Source organism: Aspergillus campestris, assembly GCF_002847485.1.
Source record: "Aspergillus campestris IBT 28561 chromosome Unknown P168scaffold_6, whole genome shotgun sequence".
NCBI lineage: Eukaryota > Fungi > Ascomycota > Eurotiomycetes > Eurotiales > Aspergillaceae > Aspergillus > Aspergillus campestris.
The window spans coordinates 1,330,124-1,353,665 of record NW_020194341.1 but is presented as its reverse complement, the minus strand read 5'-3'; the positions used below and the strand labels follow the sequence as shown (position 1 = coordinate 1,353,665).

The following is a 23,542-nucleotide window of genomic DNA, read 5'->3' as shown; positions in this document are numbered from 1 at the left end:
GTTTTGAAGAGGTTGTGGCAGGTGCTCATTCACTATTTCAATATTGACTTCTATTTTCGCAAATAGAAGTATGCCACTCCGTGACCTGTGGGAGTGATATTGTGGAGTGATTGCAATCAGTTAATATCTTAGCTGACGTGCAATGCTTGGACGTGCAATGCTTGCAGAGCTTTTCTTATTGTTGATATTTTGACTCTCCTTACAACTTGCAACCTTTCCATAATTTCAACATATCACTATTCTCACACATTTTGACTGTTGTTCTTCGACCCTCCCACGATATGTTGGCTGAAATATCATACTTCAGTCAAACATCCTCGAGACACTGTCTTGCATGAGCAAATACCAAATAGTATGTTTTTGATCCTATTATATCTTGATAGGCACAAGAGACTAACCCTTGACAACTTATTGGAGGCCTTAAGCTAGAAGAACCTAGTCACCTGACTACTAAGCGTAGTGGCCTTTATATTCTGTTCTTTTAGGGCTGCCGTCTTTTCTACATCTCTCATCATAGACTCTCTCCGCCCCATCAGTCCAACAATTGATACATCACACCCAGCATATAATACTTCGACATGAACGCTGGTTATGCTAGAAATGAACGGTCCTTATGTGTGATCTGCAGACACCCTGCAACTGCCGGGCCACTGATCCTTGGTGTGATACCCTTCTTCTTCAGCCCTGTGCCCCTCTAACCTGCTGGACAGACCCTGATAAGGAGCTCCCCGCGGTATTCAGGGGGCAACGGTCATGCCAGAATTATACGCTTTTGCCGTTTCAACAGGTTAGATTCCATCCAACTTGTTATAGACTGTTTGTCGCAACCTACGACGCCTCCAAAAAGCCTCCCACTCCCGCGGATTGGCAGCGTTTGGCGGAGGCCTCTATACCCCGTTATGTATGTCCGCATGATGACAAACACAATGTGACTACATCGATTATGGAAGGCCTCTTCAGCAAGCACGCGGAGAAGATCCTCCGTAAAATCTTTAGAAAAGACCTGCTCGAGCAACTGCCGGCAGAGATCCTGCTGCGGATCTGCGAAGTGATGGGCCCATGTTGGTACCTGACTGTTCTCGGGGAGACTCAGCGACTGATGGGAGCTCTGGAGGGGAAGCGGGAGCCCCAGCAAAACTCGCTGAATTTAGACCAGACCCGAACTGTGTGGATATCCCGCATCACTTACCATGGAGTGTCGTACGTGTCACGTCTGCGTGACAAACCGCTGAGATTCACCGAACTGTCCGATCAAATTCAACTTCGGATACCCAGACGGATCAGCAAGATCGTCGCGTCCGTCGATGGCATTGGCGTCCGTGGAATAAAGTTTCTGGAACACACAGCCGACGCTCCTCTACTCGATAAATCACCATGGTACGAAGTTCTGCCTGTGCGCGACACAGACCAAAAGATCTTCGTGAATAGCAATAGCCTGTTTATCAAAAGGATCCAACTCGAACGCGAGCTTCGTGGAGTGCCCTATATCTGGAGCACTCCTTGCCCGCCTACGGTTCCCCTAACGAGCTTTTATCGTGCCTCAAGAAAATCGCTCGGCAACGTCCGCGTACATTATATCAAATTTGATCCTCACGTACGGGGACTTTTGGCCTGCTGTACACAGTATGGGCTTGTCGGGATCCACGGTCTGACAGATACGTCAACGACATTCAGAGCGTTCGTTGACTTGATGTATCGACGCAGGCCGGAAAGTCACAAGCACTGGATGTACTTCCCGTTCAATCCCCAGGAAAGCATAATTGCAGCATGGGTGCGGCGACTCGTTTTTGGTAATCATGGGAACTGTCCGCCCTTGGTGGTAAGTTAGAAATCCACCCTGATACAGCACCCTGATACAGCCGATTCGTGACTCACCAACTAAGCTCCTCACATCCCGCGGGAGAACCATCACGTTCGGTCCTCAACTTCCCAGCGATGTATACGGACCATACCGGTACGAGCTGTTGGGCGGGATTCGCGACGGGCCAATCTCGGGTATCTTCCACGACGGACTAAATCTCGCGCCAAACTTCGAGTTGGACGAATCCATCGGCTCCTACTATAACCATGACGCGAACTATATCAAAGACATAGGAGTGACATGTGACAATGAGTCGAGCGTCGAAGCTCGAAAGACCCTGCCCGCTAATATCCACATGGACCCCCCTACATTCGCGCCGGACGGAGACAGACTCGCCGGCACCTGGTACATGACATCGGCGTCCCTCTGTAACATCGCGAAGGCGCAGATCTGCCGCGATACCGACCAGTCACATCGTCCATGTCTTGGTCTCCTGTTGTACTACGACGATGGGCACATGGAGGCGATCGGACAGATTCGATGGGACCGCGATGTCAGTGAGGAGGTCGATCGGCCTACGTACATTGTGAACGCCGTTATTGACGGAAAAAACTATATCAAGGATGTTCTCAATCGCGTATACGGATCGGAGCTCACGAGGGGCGAGAGTACATGGCAAAATCTGCCCGCGAGCGGCACAATCAGGTGGTGGTTCAGTGAGCGTGGGGATCAAATCAGAATAGACTAGACAGAGGAAGGATATGGCATGCACCAATTCTGCTATCATCCAAGACACAAACACCAAGGGAATAATCACTGGTCTATTCACTGAGTAGTACTTAGAATTTCACGAACAGTTCGTCCAATAATCCAAGCCTGATCAGAATGCACCTCAACGTATCCACACTGCGACCCCCGTTTTCTCCAAACGCCAGAGGCTCGGGAGAGATGACCCATTCTTTGGCTGTGAAGAAGTGCTTGCTCCACAGGTAGGACCATAGCTTGGCTGCGGCACGTTCGTTGGTGGGGCAGTCCTGGGCGTTCTCCCATAGGTGTGTGAGGAGTGGTGTGGTTATAAGTGTCATTCTGTTGATTGTTTTTTTAGTTAAAGTAGTGGGTTGGAACTCGGTACTAGGGAGTATTAGACTGCCTTGACGTACTGTAGTCGCTTTTCAAATTCAAAAAGGCCGCTCCACTAGCAAAGAGGATTCTATGTAGCCATATCCGCCCCGCAAAACCCCCCGCACCCCCCACTTGTAAGCTAAGCAAGCCCTGATGCCAAGGCGCTTCAACGACGTTTATTGTCGCAATATAAGATTGGCTATCCAAAGGTACCCACAGAGCTCAGAAGTGTCTAGATATCTTTTGTAGCCGAGTGGTATTCTTTACCACATTTATATAAAGTGACGTGATATCATAGGTTGCATAGACTATATAGAACCTGAATTTAGGATATATTGTCCATAGACACTCGTATTGCTCGATCCACCATCGGGAGAACTTGCTAACAGGTTCTATCTCACGTAAGTAAGCTGTCTGGTCGAATCTACATGATCTTGCAGTTTATTACTGTGGGGGGTATATTCGAGTATGTATCCATAGCAAACACAGAAGAGGTAAGAGACTATTGGTACTCATTACATAAACCCTGCTTATATTGACAGCTTTGTGTCACTATGTAGTCTATTACTTATAGGATTGTCTAGGCTAACCGCTGAGAACAGATTAGTAGGCCCATCAGAACTACTCCTTTAGCTTTTTATACCACTAAACCCTACCCTAGGTTGCAGCCTGGCTATCTTGGAGTCCTCCGATTCAGCGCCTGAGAGAAACGAGTAGGGATTAATCACGATCAGGAGCATGATCTGCTGTTGATCGGCTGGAACCAAAGTATACTCACTACACTATTACATGGAGCATTATGATTAACCACCGAACTTAGGCAAGGGTGACTGAAGCGGGCTTAATTATCGCTCCTCGGGAATCCTACAAAAAGATGCTGATAGCCAAAATCAAATGTTCGCCCCATATCAAATCGTAGTATGTCTAGTCCGAAGGTAGCGTGATTTGGGTACCATTCAACCATCAGAATTAGTGTTCCTGAGTTACTGACTCACTAACATGAACTAGAAAACTGGTCTGTAGGGCAAACCCCTAGCAGGAAATCCCATGCGCCACATTCCTTTTCACCTTGCGGGACATCCGAGGCTTTCAGCTCGGCTGGAAACCCCTTGTTCGAACTCAAAGTACACCTGCTGCAAGGGGTCTTGTTGAACAAAATCAATATAAATATCACACCGGGAACACCGGTAAGCATCCTTGTACGTGGTATCATTTTTATTTCAGAATAACCACACAATTCATCCCGATTCCTCCCATATTCATTGGTCATATTCTAAACCAGTAAATATGCACCTCACCTTGATCTTTGCTGTTGCTTTCTTTACAATTTCTCCTGCGTTGGCTAGGGCCGACCCGCCAAATTTTCTTACTGATTGCCTCTTCGAGTGTGAAACTGAACCCTTTGACTGCCCTCCTCACCTTAACTCACACCATGTTGATAACGTATGTCCCTACTATATCGAGCAGTGTTATGATTATCCTGATATACGTGATCTAACTGCGTTCTACCAGTGCTGGACCTGCTGCCATGCCACCTAATTGGGGGTAAAGAAGAGGAGCCAATGTACCTTTCTCATATGGGCCGTGGTGGACTGCAACAGATTCCTTCCGTGTACTTGGGGTGGTAATGCTGGTAGCTAGTACGGAGTAGCTTGTCGAGATATACGATGTGATAGAGGTTACTCACAAAGCACGAAAAGAGTCATGGTGACTTTTGTAGCTGAGTGGTATCTCTTTTCGGCACCATATCATTGTACGCAGTAGGTAGTATACCATACTACAAGACCTGTTTAGAATACATCATATATGAGATCGGCACTGACAGACCCATCTTGACTATATGTCTAGTCAAGTATTTTCTTTCATATGAGTGCTCCTTTCAAGTACGCGTTTTGACTGAGTGTCATGTTACTAAATCTCAGCCAATGCACCGGGCATTTTGGTCGGGATTGATATGATTCATATCCCTATACTAAACGGTATATTGGGTATGAGGCATCTAGACTACCCCCTTGGAGTATTAGACCCTCAGTTGGCAGACCTGGAAGAACAGAGTCTATTCACTTCATAGATGCGCCGCAGATTTAAACTGACCACAAAGTCGGACAGAGACACAGCTCAGCATTGGTATGAGATATCCGAAAAGTGGGTCTATACCAGCTGAGCTATCTCAAACTTTATGCTAAGCCCTTGCAGAGCATCCCTTGCAGGATATCCTTTGTCTGAGCTCAGAAGTCCTACTGAAGCACCAATATAAAGATGCGCCCATCTTCGTAGGTGGCGTCCCAATCCTTTTCAAAAAACCAACCCATTCCAGAAAACTTTCCTCCTATTGAACAATCAAGATGCGTTTCTACTCTATCATTATTGCCGCTTTTGCTTTGACTGTGTCTACAGCCCTGGCAGAAGGGCCTGACCACCTTGGTGAAGGAGAATGTCTCAAATGGTGCAAAAAGCAGCGCTCTATTTGCCCTCCCGAGTCTCCCCCAAAGAAGCTTTCTAACGTATGTCTCTCCTATACTCCATACTGACTTGTGCTGTGACAATTTGGGTATTGGTTGTCTGATTATATTCTAGGGCTGCTGGACCTGCTGCCGTGATATGTCCTATCAATGGCCCGTGTAGAGAATGGGAGTCGAGATGCTTTTCACCTATGAGCATTTGGTTGACTGCAACGGACCTTTGTCGTGCATCCGTACTTGTGATTGCACTACTGGTAGCTAGCTTTTCAAACATTGGAGCAACACTATTCTATTCCTGTCATGGGAAGCTCGACGATCTCAATTTGTCCACATTAGTAAACTATTATGTAAAGGATACTGCAATGAGTGAAGCTGATGTAGGGACACAGCTCATCTAGTAGATCTATAAGCTCGGTTGATATGAGACATCCAAACGTGGGTTTCATGCCAGCTGAGTTTTTCCAACTCTTGAGCCTTCGCCAAGGAACGAGCTGAGCTGTAAGCTCCGCGTAAAACATCCTAAGTTGATCTGTATTAGGTCTATTATGTACCCACACCTCTGGTGGAGCATCCCTTGCAGGATATCAATACCTTGTGGAGCATCCTATGTCTGAACTCAATCTGTTTTATAGACTACCGAGTAAACAAATGCGGTATTATCAGAAGTGCGAACAAAGAATCAATATAAATATGTGATGATCCCTCCAGGTGGGATTACACCTCTTTGAAAACTGTCACGCAGCATATTCCTTCTTCGTGAGCACTCAAGATGCATTTCTACTCTATCTTTATTACTGCTTTGACTGTGTCTACTGCCTTGGCTAATCTCACCCCAATTGATACGGTTAGCAACTGTCTGGACTTTTGTAAAGATGAACCTGTCAGCTGTCCTCCTGAGACGGACTCAACCCAGATGGCCAGCGTAAGTTTCAAGCATACCGACTGATATTATTGTCATTCATTTATTCTTTTCTAACGATGTTCTAGGGCTGCTGGGCCTGCTGCAGCCCGAAGATCTTTAGGGGGTAGCTATTAGGGGTCAAAGTGCCTTTTCCCTATAAGCTTTGATGGACTACAACAGGTATGGGGTACGTCTTTGGGATTGAAATGCTTGTAACTATAAATTCAAACATGGAACTGGGCAGTACTGTGATGTTCCTGTCATGAGAAACCCGACTCCCTCACTCTGCCTTCAGCAAATTTTGTAAGCATGGCGCCATGAGGCGATCTATCACATAGTGACTCGTTCTAGATAACGTAGTTCTAACTTCATCAGGTATATGACGCAGAGGTTCGACATGCCAGGCCAAAGAATGTGGAATTTCTCTCAGTCTTAGTTAATTTATTATACTTGAAAGAATCGACAATCTCAATAGAAGCCTGTCATCCTTGAGCCAACCACATTTCAGATAAGCTCGCGCTGTCAGGCTTCAATGACATGACACGATGGGGATTCGAGGTCATTGTGTGTTTCTGGTACATTCCGGAACCGTAACATGAAGAGCAGCTTTGGTTCGTGTTATAGGAGCAAGTATGGCGGACACGCGGTCTATATTCCCCGAGACCAACCAGTCTAGATGTTGAGGCACTCGGTTGGTGAAGTTACTTTTAGCGACTACAGCACTGACCACTCATACTGCGCGTCCATATGAGTTCACGATTATATGGAGGCAGGCTGGATCAGCAAATTAATAAAATTCTGTTGAATAGTTTGATAGCTCTATACTTGATACCACCAAGGCAGATGCTAACATTATTGCTATTACTATCCCGCCACGGGATCAACCGCACTAACCTGAACCAGAGAACCTAGAAGAATAAATAGCAAAGTTCTTGAAGATCAAACAGCGGTCACGATCTCCTGCAGAATTTTGTGGCCCTCGTTGAGCTTTGCCAGTCGGCCCTGCAGAAACTCCCGTCGTCTCTTGGCGGTCCCCGGCTCGCATGCCAGAGCAAGCGTCTCGGAGTCTGACAGTCTCGACAGTGTCAGTGGGGAGAGTACATGCTCCAAATCTCGAAGTATGTGTCTTTCGATGACTTGCACGGTCACGTTGGCTACGAATTGCTTCTGGTATACCTGGAGTATAATTCGATATCAGCTGCTAAGCATTGACGGGATGGACTGTAGATCTTAGGCTGCAGAGGAGAGGCATACCTTGTAGATAGCGATGACGCAGTCCAAGACCTCTTCGGAACTGTGGGTGTCCATATTGGGATCGATGTGTTCATGATACATATTCAGTGCTTTGTCTACATCGATCGATGTAGTGTTTTTGTTGGACATATTTGTGGGCCTTACAACGCTGGTTGCCCTAGAAATACAGTCGCGCAATGCGCCCTTGCGTCTTTCAAACTGACTCTTCTGGATAGTATCCGTATAGTAGTGATTGTAGTTGATCACGCAGCTTGTGGTATCAGTCAGGATCTTGTCGAGTTCTTCCATCGCACGTCTCTGCCGTGCCTTCATTTCATCCACGATCAGAGGCCACATGCAGGAAAGCGTGTCTCGTGGGGCTTTCTCCCTGAGCAAGCTTTTCAGAAAGCAGTGGCAGACATTGGATACTTGCTCTACGTGTGCTTGAGCGAAGAGACGCCATTTCGATGATTGCTCCCAGAACAACTCAGAGATGACGAGTGGGTTGAAATTGCCAGAAAGCTCGCGTCCCCTAGCCCTGGTGACTACTTTTCTGACCCAGTCAATTGCTTTTTGATGTGACATGTTTTGAGGGCGACTGATGTCGCGGAACGGGTTATAATCTTCGTCACTCGTGCACTCGTCCAGGGGTTGCATTTCGCCATCAACACCATTAGTTTTGGATTCATTTAGTGCCGTATCCTTAGGGATTGGGGCGTCTGCACCGAGTCCTCTGATCTGGTATTTATGAGCGTTTTTACGCATCTCTTGAGCGAAAGATTGATTCATGAACTGGATTGCCGCCCGCAGTCGACGGATCGTTTCTGGGCGCTTCACGGAGAAGCTGTTCACATTGGACTGAAAATAATTTCCCTCGTAGTGGCCATTGACCGCCGCTTTGCAGACTTCGTAAAAGTTCATCGCCAGCTGGGAAAGGAAGGTTCGGCACTCCTGGGGGGTAGCTCTGGATATGCCCATGGTGTCGATCTCTTGGGCGGTCTCGCGTAGGGCCACCTCTAGGTCTTCTTGCAGCCGAGGGAGTTCCTTTTGGACATGAGTGAACAGCAGTCGGCTGAGACGGCTGACCAAGCCCTCGATCCCGACCTGCTCTACAGGGAGTTTGCCAAATAGCGACTTTTCCTTTCGAAAGAAGGCCGCTTCGGAGGCATTTCGTTCCTCGATAGAGAATTGCGCCTCCTCGAACGTCCGGTTCTTCAGGACGTGCCATCCGAGCGTGAAGAAGATATCTTCATTCTTTGCCAGCTGAACAAATTGTTTCTCCGTGTCTGAGCCCGGAGGAAGTCGATCCGGCTTGGTGATGATACCGAGCGTGCGTTCTCCCTTGGGGTCGAAGTGGCGGACCTTGTTGAGGATCGGCTGGTTGGCATAGTCATTCGTCGCCGACACCACAGCCAAGCAGATCGTTCGCGGTTGTGAGATGTATGATTCCGTAATCTCTACCGTCATATCGACGTCTATCTGAGATGCGTCCTTTGTCTCCGCCTGTATGATCCCAGGGAGGTCGACTACCGTGAGCTGCGGTCGATTGGGGCCTTCGATCTCGACGCTAAGCACGTCACGGGCAAATGCTCGCCGGGTCTGGCTGGTATCCGGTCCACGATCAATTCCCATCAGCTGCGTTGCTCTTTCCATGACCCGTGGAAGATGACCGAAGTCGGTGATAGTCTGACGGAAATTGCGGATTGCAGCCTGCTCCTCGTCCGATCGCTGAGGATCCGGGATCACCTTGATCTGCAACGAGTTGATTGGGGCGGGTCGGATGTTGATCTCTGTCGGATACCGTGTGAACAGGTTGTCTTTGCGAGGGAAGGGGATTTCGGTCAGGGCCTCGAGCACTGAGCTTTTGCCTGCAGACTGATCGCCACAGACCACGAGCTGTGGCAGGGAGAGTACGCTTTCCAGTCCACATTTGCGCAACTGCGAGACAATGTCTAGGACGCGTCGTTGCTCGTGGGTTTCTAGGGATCCCAATGCTGCTGTGGCCAGATGACCATTCGATACGCCGTCCGATGGACCTTATTCTACATAAGTCTCTTCTTCCTCGAACCGAGATCTATCACTTACCGGCTAGAGGTAGAGCCTCATTCCACATCCCAACTGATGCAACCTCAAAATCGTTCGGCAACAAGAGGTAGAATCGTGCAGTTGTTGCAAAGATTGCGAAAAGAAACTCAAAAGAACTGGGGGTAATGGTGTTCAGGATGTTGAGATAGTAGACTAGAAAAAGAAAAAAAAAAAAGGAAAGGAAAGTAAGAAATAAACAAGAGAGGAAAGTAGAAAGACTCTTGTTTTTTACCAGAATAACCAGGAGTATGAATCTTAGGACCTGGGTACAAAAACAAGAAGCAGTTACTAGCTCGCGATATGACAGTCTTCTCCCCCTGGAAGAGTAACATTTTACCTTCAATCATTACATTATGATCTCGTCATTGCCATTGACCTTCTGTATTCCAGTTTATTCACCTCAATTTTAATGTAAGAACAATATTAGATTCTATAACTGGTCACAAAGGCTGATATTGTCACATATCATATATACCAGCTAGGTATAAACCCGTTGATGATTCACTAACCATACTATAACCATTCTCCAATAGTATACTAGCTTTGGATTTACTGTGAATATAACTCTTTATAACTGTTATACACTTGAGCTTACTTGAATCCACTATTTTTGAAAAGAGGAATAAGAATGAGCGGTCAAAGAAACTTCCTCTTATATCTTCTTCTCTTCGTTGCCCTCTCTCATCTCTCTTCTCTCGTGAAATATCCCAGTCTCAGATGTAGATACCCCACATGGATCGGCCTGGTACTCGGCTGCCGATCCCTCTCGGCAATCGGCATAAGCTTAAGCGGGGTCAATTTATCTCTTTAATACCTGTAGAGTACTACTGACCATATTCACTTCCTAATGCCTACAATCCATACTGCTCTCCAGTACCATCTTTACATGAAAGTAAACAGAAAAACATGTCACTCCCCACATTCAACAGTCTCTCCCTCGACCGCCGCGGCAATGTCTTCATCATCACCATGCAAAAGGCCCCAGAGAACCGCCTGACCTCCTGGTACTGTCAAGAGATCATCAGAGCTTTCCGGACAATTCAGCAGATACTAGGTCCCGATTCCGAAGGGGCGGTCATCACGCGTGGGAGTGACGACAAATTTTGGTGTACGGTGGGTGTTCCATGCCCATACCAGCTGGGATTGTACCTTTGCTGGCGATCAGGAATAACATCTACTAGGGTCTCGACCTCGATGAACCAGACACAAACCCTTTTGCAAATACTGATGGATTTTACCCGGTATGCCCCATATACATCCATCGGCCCATTGCTTTTCCCTATGTATAGTCGTCGAAGAAAAAAAAGAAAGAAAGAAAATAATGAATAAGATGCTCCATACAATCCTCGACTTCCCCTACCCCACCATCGCTCTAATCACAGGCCACACCTTCGGCGGCGGCTGTCCCTTCGCTCTCGCCCACGATTACCGCATCATGAACGCCAACCGGGGCTTCCTCTGCATGCCGCCCGTCAACCTTGGCCTGCACTTCGACGGGATCGGCCTCCTCCCGCGATTGAAACTGCGGCCGCAGATCGCGCGCAAGATGCTCCTCGAAGCGCACCGCTGGACGGGAAAGGAGGCGCTGGCAGATGGCGTCGTCGATGCCATTGCTGAGCCGGAGCGCATGTTGGACGTTGCGATCCAGATGGGGGAGAAGTGGGCGCCGAAGGCGAAGATGGGGTACTTCTCTCCTTTATTAAATTCCTTCTTTCTTTCTATGACAATCCTTTTTTTCATTCCTCTTACGTGTTTTTGTTGGTTTGTTTTTTCTCGAATGAGAGGCTAATTCTTCTAGTGTCTATGCCCTGCTGCGAGCCGAATTATACGGGGATGCCATGCAACAGTTTCAGAAGATCAGTTACGTGCATGGCAGGATGACGTCCTTGTCTGCAAAAGCCAAGGTTTGATTTGGCTGAAATGAGTTGCGTGCACAATATGTGATGTCTGGTGTGGGGCTCGTCTTGTACATACTGTGGATCAATACAATGATCAGTACATATACAGGTTACTCCTTGCACCCATAACCATACTATAAGCAAGCAGATATTTGACCAGAAAAAGGAACAGTAAGCAATTACAACTTCATTTTCCTCCCCTTCCACACTTCCACCTCCCCATCCACCCCATATCCCACCGGGAAATACTCCGGTCCCAGAATCCTCTTCTGCACCTTCCCCGTCGCCGACTTGGGCAGTTCGCCCTGGACGACCCGCAGCACAGTCGGCAGCTTATATCCCGCCAGCTTGCTCCGCAGATCGTGTCGTAGTCTCTCCAGCAGACCCTTCCTACTATGACTACTATCCTTCAAACAAATAGCGGCACCCACTCGCTGTCCATACTCATCATCAGGTACACCCACGACCATCACCTCAGCGATGTAGTCCAACCCGAGAATCTCGCGCTCAATGTCCAGCGCAGAGATCTTGTATCCCCCCGACTTGATGATATCAAGAGATGCTCGGCCCAAAATAAAGTAGTATGGACCTTCTCTTCGCGCGATGTCTCCAGTTCTGAAGTACCCTTCTGCGTCGTGGGCATCTGCCGTCGCTTGCTCGTCGTATAGGTATCTAGTCCTTGTCAGAAACAGACTACAAGAATATGAAGAGCAGAAGAGAAAAATGGGAAAGAAAGAAATACTTCGAAAATATATGCGGCCCCTTTACCAACACCATCCCATCCTCATCCAACTTCACCTCTACCCCCGGCACCGCCCGCCCAACACTGTTCGGCGGAGTATGGGCGTCGTCCACACCCATCATGAAGCAGACCCCTATCTCCGATGCACCGTACCGCGTTAGAATGCGCTTTCCGGCCAATATACGCGTCCAGAAGTCCTGCACGGGAGCCGGCAGCGCCGACGTTCCGCATAGTAGAACACGCAAGCTTTGTGCCCCGTTTACGTACGCCTGGCGCTTCTCCTCCGAGAGCTGATTTGACTCAAAGTATCGCATCATGCGTATGTAGATGGTTGGCACGCCAGAGAACACTGTCAGGCCTCCACGACGCCAGCGCTCCCACGTCCAGGCGGCGTCGAAGCTGCCGCTGCGGAACTCGACACACGCGCCTGTCACTAGATAGGGGAGGAAATTGATTATCACGCCTGTGATGTGGTGCACGGGAAGCATGTGCAGGATTGTGTCGGTTTCGGCTATGCCGTAGTGGTCTGCGATGGCTTCTGCTGCTCTGGTTAGGTAGCTCCGGCGCTGGACGGCGCCTTTTGGGGGGCCGGTTGTGCCGGATGTGAAGATTATGAGGCTGGCTAAGTTGGGGTCAAGCTCGCGGTTAGAGGAGATTGTTATTTTGTCTATTGTTGGGGATATCGGGTTGCTGTTGGCGTAGGGTTCTATGGATAGGTAGGGGAGGTTGCTGTGGATAGATGACACAGACTGTGCTAGATCTATAGATCCTCGAGAGCAGACAATTGCTGCACAACGGGCACGATGTACGAGTGCGCTTGCCTCCTCTGTCGGAAGGACGACAGCTGTGGTAATGTTAGAGAAATCTCGTTCGTAGAAATAGGACTCACTCAGTGGAACGACAGCCGCCCCCAGCGCCAGAATGGCTATAAACCCCACTGCATACTCGTAGCCCCCTGGCGCCAGCAGCGCAATGGGTACTTCGCGGTCCTGGAGCAGATCTTCTTGTATGTCTGGGGACAGCGTCTCTTGCAGCTTCCTCCGCAAGACCAGTCCGTCTATCAGCAACTGTGCGTAGCTTTTTTCCACGCCCGCGTTCACATCTCGGATGGCGATGCGGGGTGTGCTTCTGTTGGCAAATCGTAATAGCTTCTCGAAGAAAGGCAGGTTGGGGAGGACGTGGTCGCCGGTGTGGGGAGGTACCAGCAGGGTACGGTCTCCGTTGCTCATTTTAGTAGTTGCATATGTGAAGATTGTCAATAGCATGAGACCGACTATTCAAATCATGTCGAAGCCTGTCGTGGTAAATCAACCCAAGCCGACTACCGACTAACCGGCCATGCCGTGCGGGGGATCGCCTTCAACTCGGGCTCGACGATGCGGGGTGCATTTAAACCGAGGGCCCTGGATCTTGACCAGACACACCGCGTTGTTTGCAGCAACTATGCCAGACTTTACAGATAAATTACGTCCCAAACAGCCTGACGGCCCGGAGATCCTGACCCTCGAGCGAGTGGGCTCCGACATAGCCATAGGGGAATTGGCACACCATCTTCTGGGCCAGGACGGTTTCCTCGAGCGCCAGACGCGCATTCTCCCCATCGTCCAGAAAGAGCCATTATTTGACAAGACACGGCAACAGAATCTGTCACGCCCCGAGCGTTTCAAGCTCGCTCTGGCGCGGGCTAAACAGCTACGCCGGCTGTCGGACCAACATGTCTGGACTCTCCAGGAGTACAAGCTGGCGGAGTATCTCGTCGACGACGTCTCGCCATACATGCTGCAGATGGAAATGTTTGCGACAACCATTGAAGAACAGGGCACCGATGCGCAACGTGCCCACTGGATGCCTCGCGTCGAGTCGTGGCAGGTCGTCGGTGCCTACGCGCAGACGGAACTAGGCCATGGGAGCAATGTCCGTGGCCTCGAGCTCGAGGCTCGCTGGGATGGAGAGAACAAGGGATTTGTCTTACACAGTCCGACCCTCACGGCCAGCAAGTGGTGGAATGGAACGCTGGGCCGTACGGCCAATCATGCTATCGTCGTGGCGCAACTGCTGCTACCGCATCCAAACTCCCCCGATCAGTTCGTCTCGCATGGTCCGCAGCCGTTCATCATTCAAGTGCGCGACATGACCACTCATCAACCCCTCGACGGGATCATAATTGGCGACATTGGGCCCAAATACGGCTACGCCACCATGGATAACGCCTATATGCTGTTCGATAACTTCCGGTAGGTGTTGGATACGGGCCTTGTAGATGCTGAACCGACTAACCAAATGACCAGGATTCCCCATTCTGCCCTTCTTAGTCGCTACGCAAATGTTGATCCAGACACGGGCCACTTCTCCAGACACGCCATGCCAGCCGTAGTATATGGCTCGCTCACAGCCGTGCGCTCACGCATCGTGCAGCACGCGCGGTTAGTCCTAGCACGAGCCGTCACCGTCGCCGTCCGATACACAGCGATTAGACGACAATTCCGAGACCGCGACGCGCCAGATACAGCACCCGAGCTGAGCGTGCTGGACTATCCCACCGTTCAGATCCGGATCCTGCCCCTGCTAGCGACGACATACGCGCTGCACTACGTGGGACAGGCCATGCAGACGACGTACGAGCGCACGCGGAGCGAGATTGAATCTGGGAGTTTTGCCAGCTTGGCTAACATGCATAGCATGTCGTCTGGGCTGAAGAGTCTATGCACGATGCTGGTCGCCGATGGCATCGAGGTTTGCCGTCGTGCTATGGGCGGTCATGGCTACGGCGGTGGGAGTGGGCTCATCCAGCTCAACAATGATTACTTGTCCAAGCCGACTGTCGAGGGAGATAATTGGATGATCACGCAGCAGACGGCGTCGTATCTCATTAAAAAGATGTCTGCTGCGGTGGCGGCGGTGGACGACCCCCCTGCGGACGCGCTGGATGGCCAGTATAAGCTGTTTCTGCAGGGCCGCGCGAGGGGCGGGCCATATCGTATCTTCCACGAGGATTATGATCTCGTGCGGAGTTTCCAGCGAAGGGCGACTGTGTTGGTATGTTCTCAGACGTCTATATGTAGCCATATGAAGACATGTACTAACGGAATAGACACATAATGCGTATATCGAACGAGTCGTCAAACAGAGATCATGGAGCAGTCTTATGATCCAGCTGCACAAGCTCAGTCGTGCCCAGTCGCAGTCCATCTTGGTGTCTACCTTCTTCGACGCGCTCGACTCCGAGGACAATCTCAATCTCTCCGAACCGCTGAGGCGTGTCCTGTGGGACCTGTTCCGTTTGTTTGCGCTGACCACCATGGAAACCGACAGCTATGACTGTACGCCCTTGCCCTTATGTAATTATCTATAGTTCTCGAGACTGACACGACATAGTCCTCGCCTCAAAGGCTGCCTCAGGCGCACAACTTGATACTCTTCCCGGGCGTATCCAGGAGCTCATGGGACGCATTCGGCCGCATGCGGTCAGTCTGGTAGACGCGTGGATGATCCCAGACTTTCTTCTTGATAGGTAGGTACTCACTCCAGGGTTATACAGACAAGGAAAGTTTTATATCACTGACATCTCAGTGCTCTGGGACGCTATGACGGACGCGTATACGAGGATCTCTTCAATCGAGCCCATCGACAGAATCCACTCAACCGGATGACTGTCAATCCTAATTATTGGGAGGATGAAATTGTCAAGGGCGGGGATGATATGAAGAGTATACGGACAAAGCTGTGATGTCTCTTACCGGCAGTGGGGCTGTTCATTACTGTAGAAATGTGTTGTTTGATTCTATTGACCATTGTCTATTTCTCTCAATATCCTTACCCCACAAACTTAGTCTGGGTGTAAACCCTAAGATCATTCACTATTTGATTTTATCCTAGGAAAGGTAGGATAGTCCATCTGTTCTGCTATTCGAACTATGATCCTGCATCATATACCTAATCCACCCAGCCACATCACTCATATCATATGACAACAAAGGGTTGAGATACATGTCAAATTGTCAAAACACGCCATCCCCTGACCGTACCAGCGTCCGTTTTGGTGGTTCGTGAATGATCCGGTGAGGAATTTTGCCCAATGTAGCCTCCTTATTGACCGTGGTTGCCATTGTTACCGTTGTTGCCATTGTTGCCATTGTTGCCATTGTTGCCAGTGTTGCCATTGTTGCCATTGTTGCCAGGTCCATTGCTCTCCTGGTTCTGGTCTTTCTTCCAGTGTCCACCATGGCCGCCGGGAATGTGGGGATCACCATGGCCGCCGTAGATATGAGGATTATCACGGCTCTGATGGCCTTTGCGGTTAACACTGCCGTCGTCCCCTTCCTCCTCGTTCTCATTGCCATCATCTTGTCTTCTCCAGACTCCTCCAGGGCCACCATGAGGACCAGGACGTCCGTAGCCGGGAGGAATGTGGGGATCACCCTGGCCGCCGTAGATGTGGGGATCACCATGGCCGCCGTAGATATGAGGATTATCACGGCTCTGATGGCCTTTGCGGTTAACACTGCCGTCGTCCCCTTCCTCCTCGTTCTCATTGCCATCATCTTGTCTTCTCCAGACTCCTCCAGGGCCATGTTCCTCGGAAACTTCGCGCTTCCACGCTCCATAGGGAGGTTCGCCGTAGGGAGGCCCATAGCCGGGAGTATGAGCGGCCGCGTCGGCAGCCTGGCCGACGTCTTGGGCGCGCTTGCTGTTCAACTGTGATACAAGTCAGTTATATCAATCACAGGTCCATCATCCAGGAGGGGAAGGGCCAAAACCAACCTCGTCGCCCGTGGGAAGGGCTAGGGCACAGGTGCCCAACGCGAGGAAGCTTGCGACCTTCATGGTGTTTTTGCTTTGAAGGTCTTGGTTGATGCTTGAAGTGTGAGAAGTAGTTTGTTGCTGTGTCTTGATTCCTGAATGATTGATTGGATATTCTGTGGAAGCAATGGCGTCGGAGACGCTGGTATAAATAATTTTCAAGAGACTATCATTTCCTTCGTCTTCGTCTGCACTGTCTCGTTTCTTTCTTCATTTATGGGAGCATTTAGAGACACTGTCGTCACTACCGTCCATATTCGTGTTGATTGTCCCCTTGCTTCGAGCTGACGTGGCAGGGCAATAAGTTACTGGATATGACGAACAAGAAATCTCTCTCTGCTACCCTTGAAATACTCACCTCCATGTTCGTAGCGGGATGAAACAGACAAGATCCACATCAGAGATGACTCTTCACTATCCCAGTTTAAGGTTGGAAGGGCTCGCATGGTTTGCACGGTTCGCTTTGCTGATCTGTTCGATCGAGCATTGCAATCTCCGTGGGCCTATGCGTTCGTTGTTGTCTTGGCTCAGGGATTTTTGTCCAGTGTCTACCTAAAGGCAAACAATGGATGCACCAATCGTAGCTGGATTTTTGTCTCCAATTGGGAGTTGATCATGAGCCCTTGCTTTGCTGGTACGTACCTATCCTGTCCATATGGTGGCTCAGTTGCTCCTGGTATACAAGCATGGCTGATATCCGCCCCAAGTTCACTCATTGAGGATCGTCAGACTTCATTCCAACCCCTTCTCCTTCAAACTTCCAGCTCGTTAGACAATACAAAGTCGTCCCAAAAACGCGGGTTTTGCAATGCAAGGGATTGGGTTGTCGTCAGCTGTTTCAAGAAATAGCCCAAGGTTTCTGCATCTTGAAAGCAAAACTATTGGAGAACAGCGCCGGAATGGATTTCGTCATTGTGCGTTTACGCGCTCCCCACAGCCGTTAGTAGTGCATTCTATCAAATCTCCAATATCACAATTATGGTTAAACCGCCTTGCATGTCGCCGGACAATATTCTCAGGGGCTGTTACCCGAGTCCATTACGGATATCACATACCTGGACAACGCCAACATCTACCACCCGATATTGCGGGCTCTTACGCTCAAGATAGTAGGCTCTGTAAGCTTGTGGGATTCCGTAACACACATATTCTTACTGTTTGCAATCCTCATCAATCCTTTTAGACCACTGAGCGTTATCATTCTTATTATATCCTCAAAATAAAGTTGCCGATTTCCTCTAGATGGTGAGACAGTGGCTGGACTTGTAAACTAGGATCAACCGTACTATACCTCAAGTAGCATTCCTTCAACGATTGTGAGATTTTTCACGTGTCCCTTGAGGGAGGGGTGCATAGCCACGATTGTAGATCACTTCTTACCATAATAGCTATCTGGAACATTCTGAAACGTATGGCTAGATCCGGGCAGGGCAATCTTTGACTAGCTTTATTAGAAAGTACTCCTTTGGCCCTGTATGCACTGCGTCATCAATTCATCGGATACGAGTTAGAACGACAGTCAAGCATAGAGACTTTTCCCAGTGCTTTGAAGGTTTCATTTCGACATCTTCGAGCTTTCTTTGCAAAGCAGATTCCGAGACATGCTAAGCATAAGGAGTACGGGGTGAGCTCCAGAGGTAAATGATCACCAAAACCATCATCCACATTACTGCCACACTCCCCAGAGACCCCATCCTATCAGATGCGTCAGGGCTCCGGGACACGAGTGGAGTTGTGGCGTACAGAGTCGACAATCCCTGGAGAACAAGCAAAGCTGAGCCCCAGATTGCCATGTCACATGCGCACGAGCTATCTATTCTTCCGTCCAGGTTCAATTATAAGAGCCGAATGATGATGCCCACTCCGATGTCGAGACTAATCACATTCAGTGCCTAGCTAAGGTCAACTAGATTCAGTGGTTTTGGAAAGATCAATGAAAGAGCCGCATTATGTGGCGTCTACATTGCCAATGTAGATCAGTACCTCGTCCTTGGGAGTGCTTCTATGTGCTTCTGTAGGCATCATTGCACCATTGTCTAGTGTGTGGCTCGGCCAGCACAGGTTCCTCTCTCGCCATTAGGCACGAATCCATGACTTAGGCAGCTGCATGATTATTGGAGATTATGCCCGGCCCGTGTCACACCCGGTTTGCGTCCATGAGCCTAACCAGAGTGACACAGCGAAGGATGAAGGCCGCTTAGTAGATAATCAATTCAGAGGAGCGAGCACGCACAGGCACCATCGTATTCCAAACCCGTTGGAAAATATCATCATTCAGTGGGTGATCGAGTGAGATCTCTCCCGCCGGCATGGAAGGTTTACCCCGACGCCGTACCCATTCCAAATAGGAAAATTCGAGCCCATCGATCGGCCGTATAGTCCCAGGTAAAAGGGTCATTTCATAACAAGAACATTTGGGGCCACTCAAATCCACGCACCAACCGGGGCTCAACGTCTCGGACCGTGCCGCCATCATCCAAGTGGTTCTCGAAGCACAAAAAGTACGGTCCATCATCGCTAGGATTCTATTTCCAGCAAAAACAGCCTATGACAATGCTTAACAGCAAAGCAGAGCACCGGCCCCATGTGATCAACAAAGGATGCAGGTCAACCGTTTCGAACCGCCTGCAGCAACCGGGGCACCACCACCGTAGTTGCTCATCAGGGGGGCGAATAGTGGGGGCGCCGTTGCTGCTTGGGCGATGGTGGGACTAGGCAGTATCTAATGATGTCTATCAACGCCATCCCCGTTGGAGCAGGAGGGGTAGGGTTAGCAAATTGCAACTCTATGGGCGATAGGCCCATGCGCGATCTGTGCGCTCGGTCGACCACAACAATGCTATTATTATTCGTATAATGAGCCGGGATTCCTCATTGTTTTTGCACGAGGTCTTATATTCTCCTTGGCGTGTGGGCTCTCGAGGCGAGCTAAGTATAGTAATATGGAGCCGGTGGTAGCTTGAGGCGTTAGTGCTGGAGGGGCCGTTGGGACTATTCTCGGGCCCAAAACTAGCCTGCTGTACATGACTGAGAACGGAAGTTCTGTGTGGAAGCAGCGCAAAGCCCGATGCATGGATCCCCATGAGGCTATCTTAGATGCGCTTCGTACTTTCTTATCCTGGAGGGGCCAGTGGAATCCGTTCATTCTTTGTGATGGGCGCGGTTGACACCTGCCTCTCGATGAAAGAGCAACAAGGCTCGGGCCAGAGCTGATGTCATGAGGGTGGGAAACGATAGCGTTCCCGTCAGACTACCCTTTTTCTCACCATGGTCTTTGTTTAAAATTCAACGTTGACGATTCCTGGCCGCTCGGGGACCTCCAGGAGACGGAGGTTTGTGCTCCGGTCTCAAAACGGTACCTCTGTGAAAGGAGCTAATCTATGATTCTTCCTTGACGGTGACCTTGAAGTGAGATCGTCGGGAATCATCAGCTGTAGCTGACCCAATTTGCCCGGTCGCAAAACTACTGAGATGGTGTGAGGCGAGAGACAGAGAGAGATGAGAGGAAAATCAGACTGACGATCGACTTCTTTTTCTTTTTTTTTCCTCGTTTCATTCGTAGGCACAATTTGCAGTGGAATATAACGTGTGAGATGATGTCGTGACGAGGAATAGTCAGATGGAAGAAGTGAGGGAGTCCAGAACGTGACCAGACCTTATTATGGAACTGATATCGAACAATCTTTCCATGGATTGTATTTTGATAGACAGAATGATTCTGGATCTTCCTAGATATCAGCATGGCTTATTTCAACTCAAATATTCCAAGAGAAGAAGTTGCGGAACAACTTCTGCTGAGTATGAAGTTATATATAGATCAGGCATCCGCAGGCATCTTTCCAACCACCAGCGAATTATCAACCCAGGATGACAAAATCAAATCCTATAGAACTAACAAGGCGATATTGATCTAGAATCATACATACTAGTGATAATATAATAATCTAACATGTAGAAAATTAACCCAGGAGGTGGATAGTAGTAATAAGGTACCCGCTGAACACCACTAGTTGCTTCGATTGACGTCCATCTCCATCTCTCCCTCTTTCTCCCTCTCTTCCTTCTTCTCTCCCTTCTTCTCTTTCTCCTCATACAACTAACCGCTTCATCCATCCTCATAAGAATCCAATTATTTCCCATCTCTTCCCCTCCTCTCTCTCTCTTTTTTTTCCTCTACTCCTCCCTCCCCGCTCCCTTCTTTCATTGCCAACCACTCCCCTCCCTTTGTTCCTTTGTCGCTAGTGACGTACCCCCGTTTCCCCGCTACGCATCTCGAAACCATCTCCTGCAACCTTCGTCGTCTTCTGCGCATTCTGGCGATCTCCTCATCTTCTAGATCTTGATCTTCTCCTCATCGGCAGGCCTCTTTCTTTTTTTACCTCTGGGTCTTCCGAACCCGCGGTTCCGCCGATCCTGGGAGCTTCCCCGCACCCTCCTACCAACCGCCATGTAAGTTGGAAGCGCAGTCCGTCAGATTGCATATATCCATGATAGAACGTATCAACTGACGTAAAACCCGAAAATATAGGCGTATTACGGTGAGCGTGATCCGGCCGGATCAGGCCGATTCCGATATTATTTCCCTCGAAGTCGGCGGGGACATGACGATCGAACTCCTCAAAGCCATCGTCGAAAGCGAGACGTCCATCCCCCCATCCGCACAACAGCTCGTCTACAACAACCAGCTGCTCGGGAATGATGCCCAGACTCTGGAACAGGTTGGGATTGGCGAGGGAGACATGTTGGGCGTTCACATCACATTGCGGGGTCCGCAGGCTCCCGCGCGGACTGCGCCCGGTCCCAGCATGCCAGCCGCTCAGCAGAACCTGCAACGGAGGCCGCCCACGGCCCCTGACCCGGAAACCATCCGGTTACATATTCTAGGCGACCCCCGGGTTCGCGATGCGGTCCGACGACAAAACCCCGAACTCGCGGACGCCGCGAGCGATCCGAATCGGTTCCGTGATGTCCTGCTCTCGCAGCAGCGGCGCGAGGCCCAGGTCGAGGCGGAGAAGGAGGCTCGGATTGCCATGTTGAATGCGGACCCATTCAACCCAGATAATCAGAAGCAGATTGAGGAGATGATCCGCCAGAATGCGGTGACGGAAAATCTCCACAATGCGATGGAGCATCATCCAGAGTGTAGGTTCCGACCCCACGGCTATCGCTCCTTTTTGTCCACCCACAAGGGATGCTAATCGAGGGTCGTAGCGTTCGGTCGCGTCACGATGCTCTACATCCCCGTCGAGGTCAACGGTCACAAACTCAACGCGTTTGTCGACTCGGGGGCTCAGGTCACCATCATGTCCCCCGAGTGCGCGACCGCGTGCAACATCATGCGTCTCGTCGACCAACGTTACGGAGGCATCGCCAAGGGAGTGGGCACGGCGACCATCCTGGGTCGAGTCCATTCGGCGCAGATTCGGATCGGAAGCCTGTTTCTGCCGTGCTCCTTCACCGTCATGGAGGGGAAACACATTGACCTCCTCCTGGGGTTGGACATGTTGAAGCGACATCAAGCGTGTATCGACCTCCAGAAAGGAGCCCTCGTGATCCAGGATCAGGCCGTACCCTTCTTGGGCGAGGCGGACATCCCGAAGCATCTCCAGGACGAGTTTGAGGACGAGCCGATGGTCAAGGGCGCCGACGGGGCCGAAGTCGGCGCTCGGACGGGAGCTGTGACCCATCAGGCGGGAAACCAGCAGGGGCCCAGCGGCGCCACCGCATCTTCCAGTGCAGCGTCGGCGTCAAATCCCGGCGCCAGCACCCGTCCCGCACCGGCTTCGTCATCCCGGTGGCCACAGGACTCGATTGCCAAGATCATTGAGCTTGGGTTCAGCCGGGAAGAGGCCATGCGGGCATTGGACGCCGCAAATGGTGACCTAGATGGAGCTATTGGATTCTTGATCTGATCGGTGGGACGGGATATGCAGCATATCTCCTGAGACGTGCAGGGGGGAGGGTGATAGTGTGGATGGACAGATTTGACGTGTTCCGGAGCTTCCTCACCGCCGCCTGGCGAATCCATGCTCCTTTGCCCCCTCTTCCTCAGACAGGAAAATGCCACCCTCCTCTGCTCCCCCCCGTTGTACACTGCATCTGTATGTCCTATGAACGAAAAGACAAGCAAACAAACACGTCCACTCGCCCACAAGACAAAAGAACGTCTCCACCGATCTGTACTTCCACGGCAATAGACATCCTTGGCCCTCATGCATCGTCAACGCGGCATCTCAAACTCAGTCGAGGTCGAGACCCCCTGGTACCTTTGTGGGAGCTTCCGATTCCTTCCCGCTTCGGTCTCTCCTTCGTTCTCATTCTCCATTGTATTTATCGATTATTGTTCGGAACGTCCATTCAAAAAAAAAAAAAAAAAGGTGCATTATGGCGACCGTTGGCACAGATTAGAGAACTCTATCGATTTGTAAACAGGGACCATCATGCAATTCAGATGACGAGGTTAGCTGTCTTTGCAGTTATTGCAGCATTTCATACACG

General features: G+C 50.0%; 11 protein-coding genes across 11 annotated transcripts; 8 read left to right on the top strand and 3 right to left on the bottom strand.

Annotated features, from left to right (window-relative positions):
* Nucleotides 1–943: 943 nt before the first annotated feature.
* Nucleotides 944–2,549, top strand: P168DRAFT_236040 (uncharacterized protein; the record flags this gene model as incomplete). Its single annotated transcript, XM_024833504.1, has 2 exons — nt 944–1,816; nt 1,884–2,549. The coding sequence occupies 2 exons, from the start codon at nt 944–946 to the stop codon at nt 2,547–2,549; spliced, it is 1,539 nt and encodes a 512-aa protein (XP_024693028.1).
* Nucleotides 2,550–4,155: 1,606 nt separating this feature from the next.
* On the top strand, nt 4,156–4,703 carry P168DRAFT_290498 (uncharacterized protein). Its single transcript, XM_024837224.1, has 2 exons — nt 4,156–4,366; nt 4,436–4,703. Exons 1-2 carry the CDS (start codon nt 4,211–4,213, stop codon nt 4,460–4,462), a joined length of 183 nt encoding a protein of 60 aa, XP_024693027.1. The 5' UTR covers nt 4,156–4,210; the 3' UTR covers nt 4,463–4,703.
* Nucleotides 4,704–5,239: 536 nt separating this feature from the next.
* P168DRAFT_290497 (uncharacterized protein) lies at nt 5,240–5,657 on the top strand. The gene is made up of 2 exons (XM_024837223.1): nt 5,240–5,427; nt 5,501–5,657. The coding sequence occupies exons 1-2, from the start codon at nt 5,269–5,271 to the stop codon at nt 5,546–5,548; spliced, it is 207 nt and encodes a 68-aa protein (XP_024693026.1). The 5' UTR covers nt 5,240–5,268; the 3' UTR covers nt 5,549–5,657.
* A 459-nt stretch (nt 5,658–6,116) lies between these two features.
* P168DRAFT_158187 (uncharacterized protein) lies at nt 6,117–6,546 on the top strand. Its single transcript, XM_024832842.1, has 2 exons — nt 6,117–6,307; nt 6,373–6,546. Exons 1-2 carry the CDS (start codon nt 6,155–6,157, stop codon nt 6,412–6,414), a joined length of 195 nt encoding a protein of 64 aa, XP_024693025.1. The 5' UTR covers nt 6,117–6,154; the 3' UTR covers nt 6,415–6,546.
* A 679-nt stretch (nt 6,547–7,225) lies between these two features.
* Nucleotides 7,226–9,632, bottom strand: P168DRAFT_343960 (dynamin family protein; the record flags this gene model as incomplete). The annotated part of the gene is made up of 3 exons (XM_024841840.1): nt 7,226–7,462; nt 7,541–9,555; nt 9,605–9,632. The coding sequence occupies 3 exons, from the start codon at nt 9,630–9,632 to the stop codon at nt 7,226–7,228; spliced, it is 2,280 nt and encodes a 759-aa protein (XP_024693024.1).
* Nucleotides 9,633–10,510: 878 nt separating this feature from the next.
* Nucleotides 10,511–11,514, top strand: P168DRAFT_235819 (enoyl-CoA hydratase/isomerase family protein; the record flags this gene model as incomplete). The annotated part of the gene is made up of 4 exons (XM_024833492.1): nt 10,511–10,717; nt 10,786–10,845; nt 10,935–11,287; nt 11,403–11,514. 4 exons carry the CDS (start codon nt 10,511–10,513, stop codon nt 11,512–11,514), a joined length of 732 nt encoding a protein of 243 aa, XP_024693023.1.
* A 167-nt stretch (nt 11,515–11,681) lies between these two features.
* P168DRAFT_318759 (acetyl-CoA synthetase-like protein) lies at nt 11,682–13,473 on the bottom strand (the record flags this gene model as incomplete). The annotated part of the gene is made up of 3 exons (XM_024840219.1): nt 11,682–12,174; nt 12,245–13,088; nt 13,134–13,473. The coding sequence occupies 3 exons, from the start codon at nt 13,471–13,473 to the stop codon at nt 11,682–11,684; spliced, it is 1,677 nt and encodes a 558-aa protein (XP_024693022.1).
* Nucleotides 13,474–13,687: 214 nt separating this feature from the next.
* Nucleotides 13,688–15,971, top strand: P168DRAFT_235917 (acyl-CoA oxidase; the record flags this gene model as incomplete). The annotated part of the gene is made up of 5 exons (XM_024833499.1): nt 13,688–14,478; nt 14,533–15,280; nt 15,336–15,564; nt 15,620–15,755; nt 15,815–15,971. 5 exons carry the CDS (start codon nt 13,688–13,690, stop codon nt 15,969–15,971), a joined length of 2,061 nt encoding a protein of 686 aa, XP_024693021.1.
* A 157-nt stretch (nt 15,972–16,128) lies between these two features.
* On the bottom strand, nt 16,129–17,221 carry P168DRAFT_304704 (uncharacterized protein). The gene is made up of 2 exons (XM_024838870.1): nt 17,006–17,221; nt 16,129–16,939 (listed from the first exon to the last, which is right to left on the bottom strand). The coding sequence occupies exons 1-2, from the start codon at nt 17,066–17,068 to the stop codon at nt 16,331–16,333; spliced, it is 672 nt and encodes a 223-aa protein (XP_024693020.1). The 5' UTR covers nt 17,069–17,221; the 3' UTR covers nt 16,129–16,330.
* A 194-nt stretch (nt 17,222–17,415) lies between these two features.
* Nucleotides 17,416–17,933, top strand: P168DRAFT_158181 (uncharacterized protein). Its single transcript, XM_024832841.1, has 2 exons — nt 17,416–17,678; nt 17,752–17,933. The coding sequence occupies exons 1-2, from the start codon at nt 17,489–17,491 to the stop codon at nt 17,814–17,816; spliced, it is 255 nt and encodes an 84-aa protein (XP_024693019.1). The 5' UTR covers nt 17,416–17,488; the 3' UTR covers nt 17,817–17,933.
* Nucleotides 17,934–21,501: 3,568 nt separating this feature from the next.
* Nucleotides 21,502–22,772, top strand: ddiA (putative DNA damage-inducible v-SNARE binding protein Ddi1). The gene is made up of 2 exons (XM_024832840.1): nt 21,502–22,190; nt 22,256–22,772. Exons 1-2 carry the CDS (start codon nt 21,646–21,648, stop codon nt 22,524–22,526), a joined length of 816 nt encoding a protein of 271 aa, XP_024693018.1. The 5' UTR covers nt 21,502–21,645; the 3' UTR covers nt 22,527–22,772.
* The last annotated feature ends 770 nt before the right edge of the window (nt 22,773–23,542 follow it).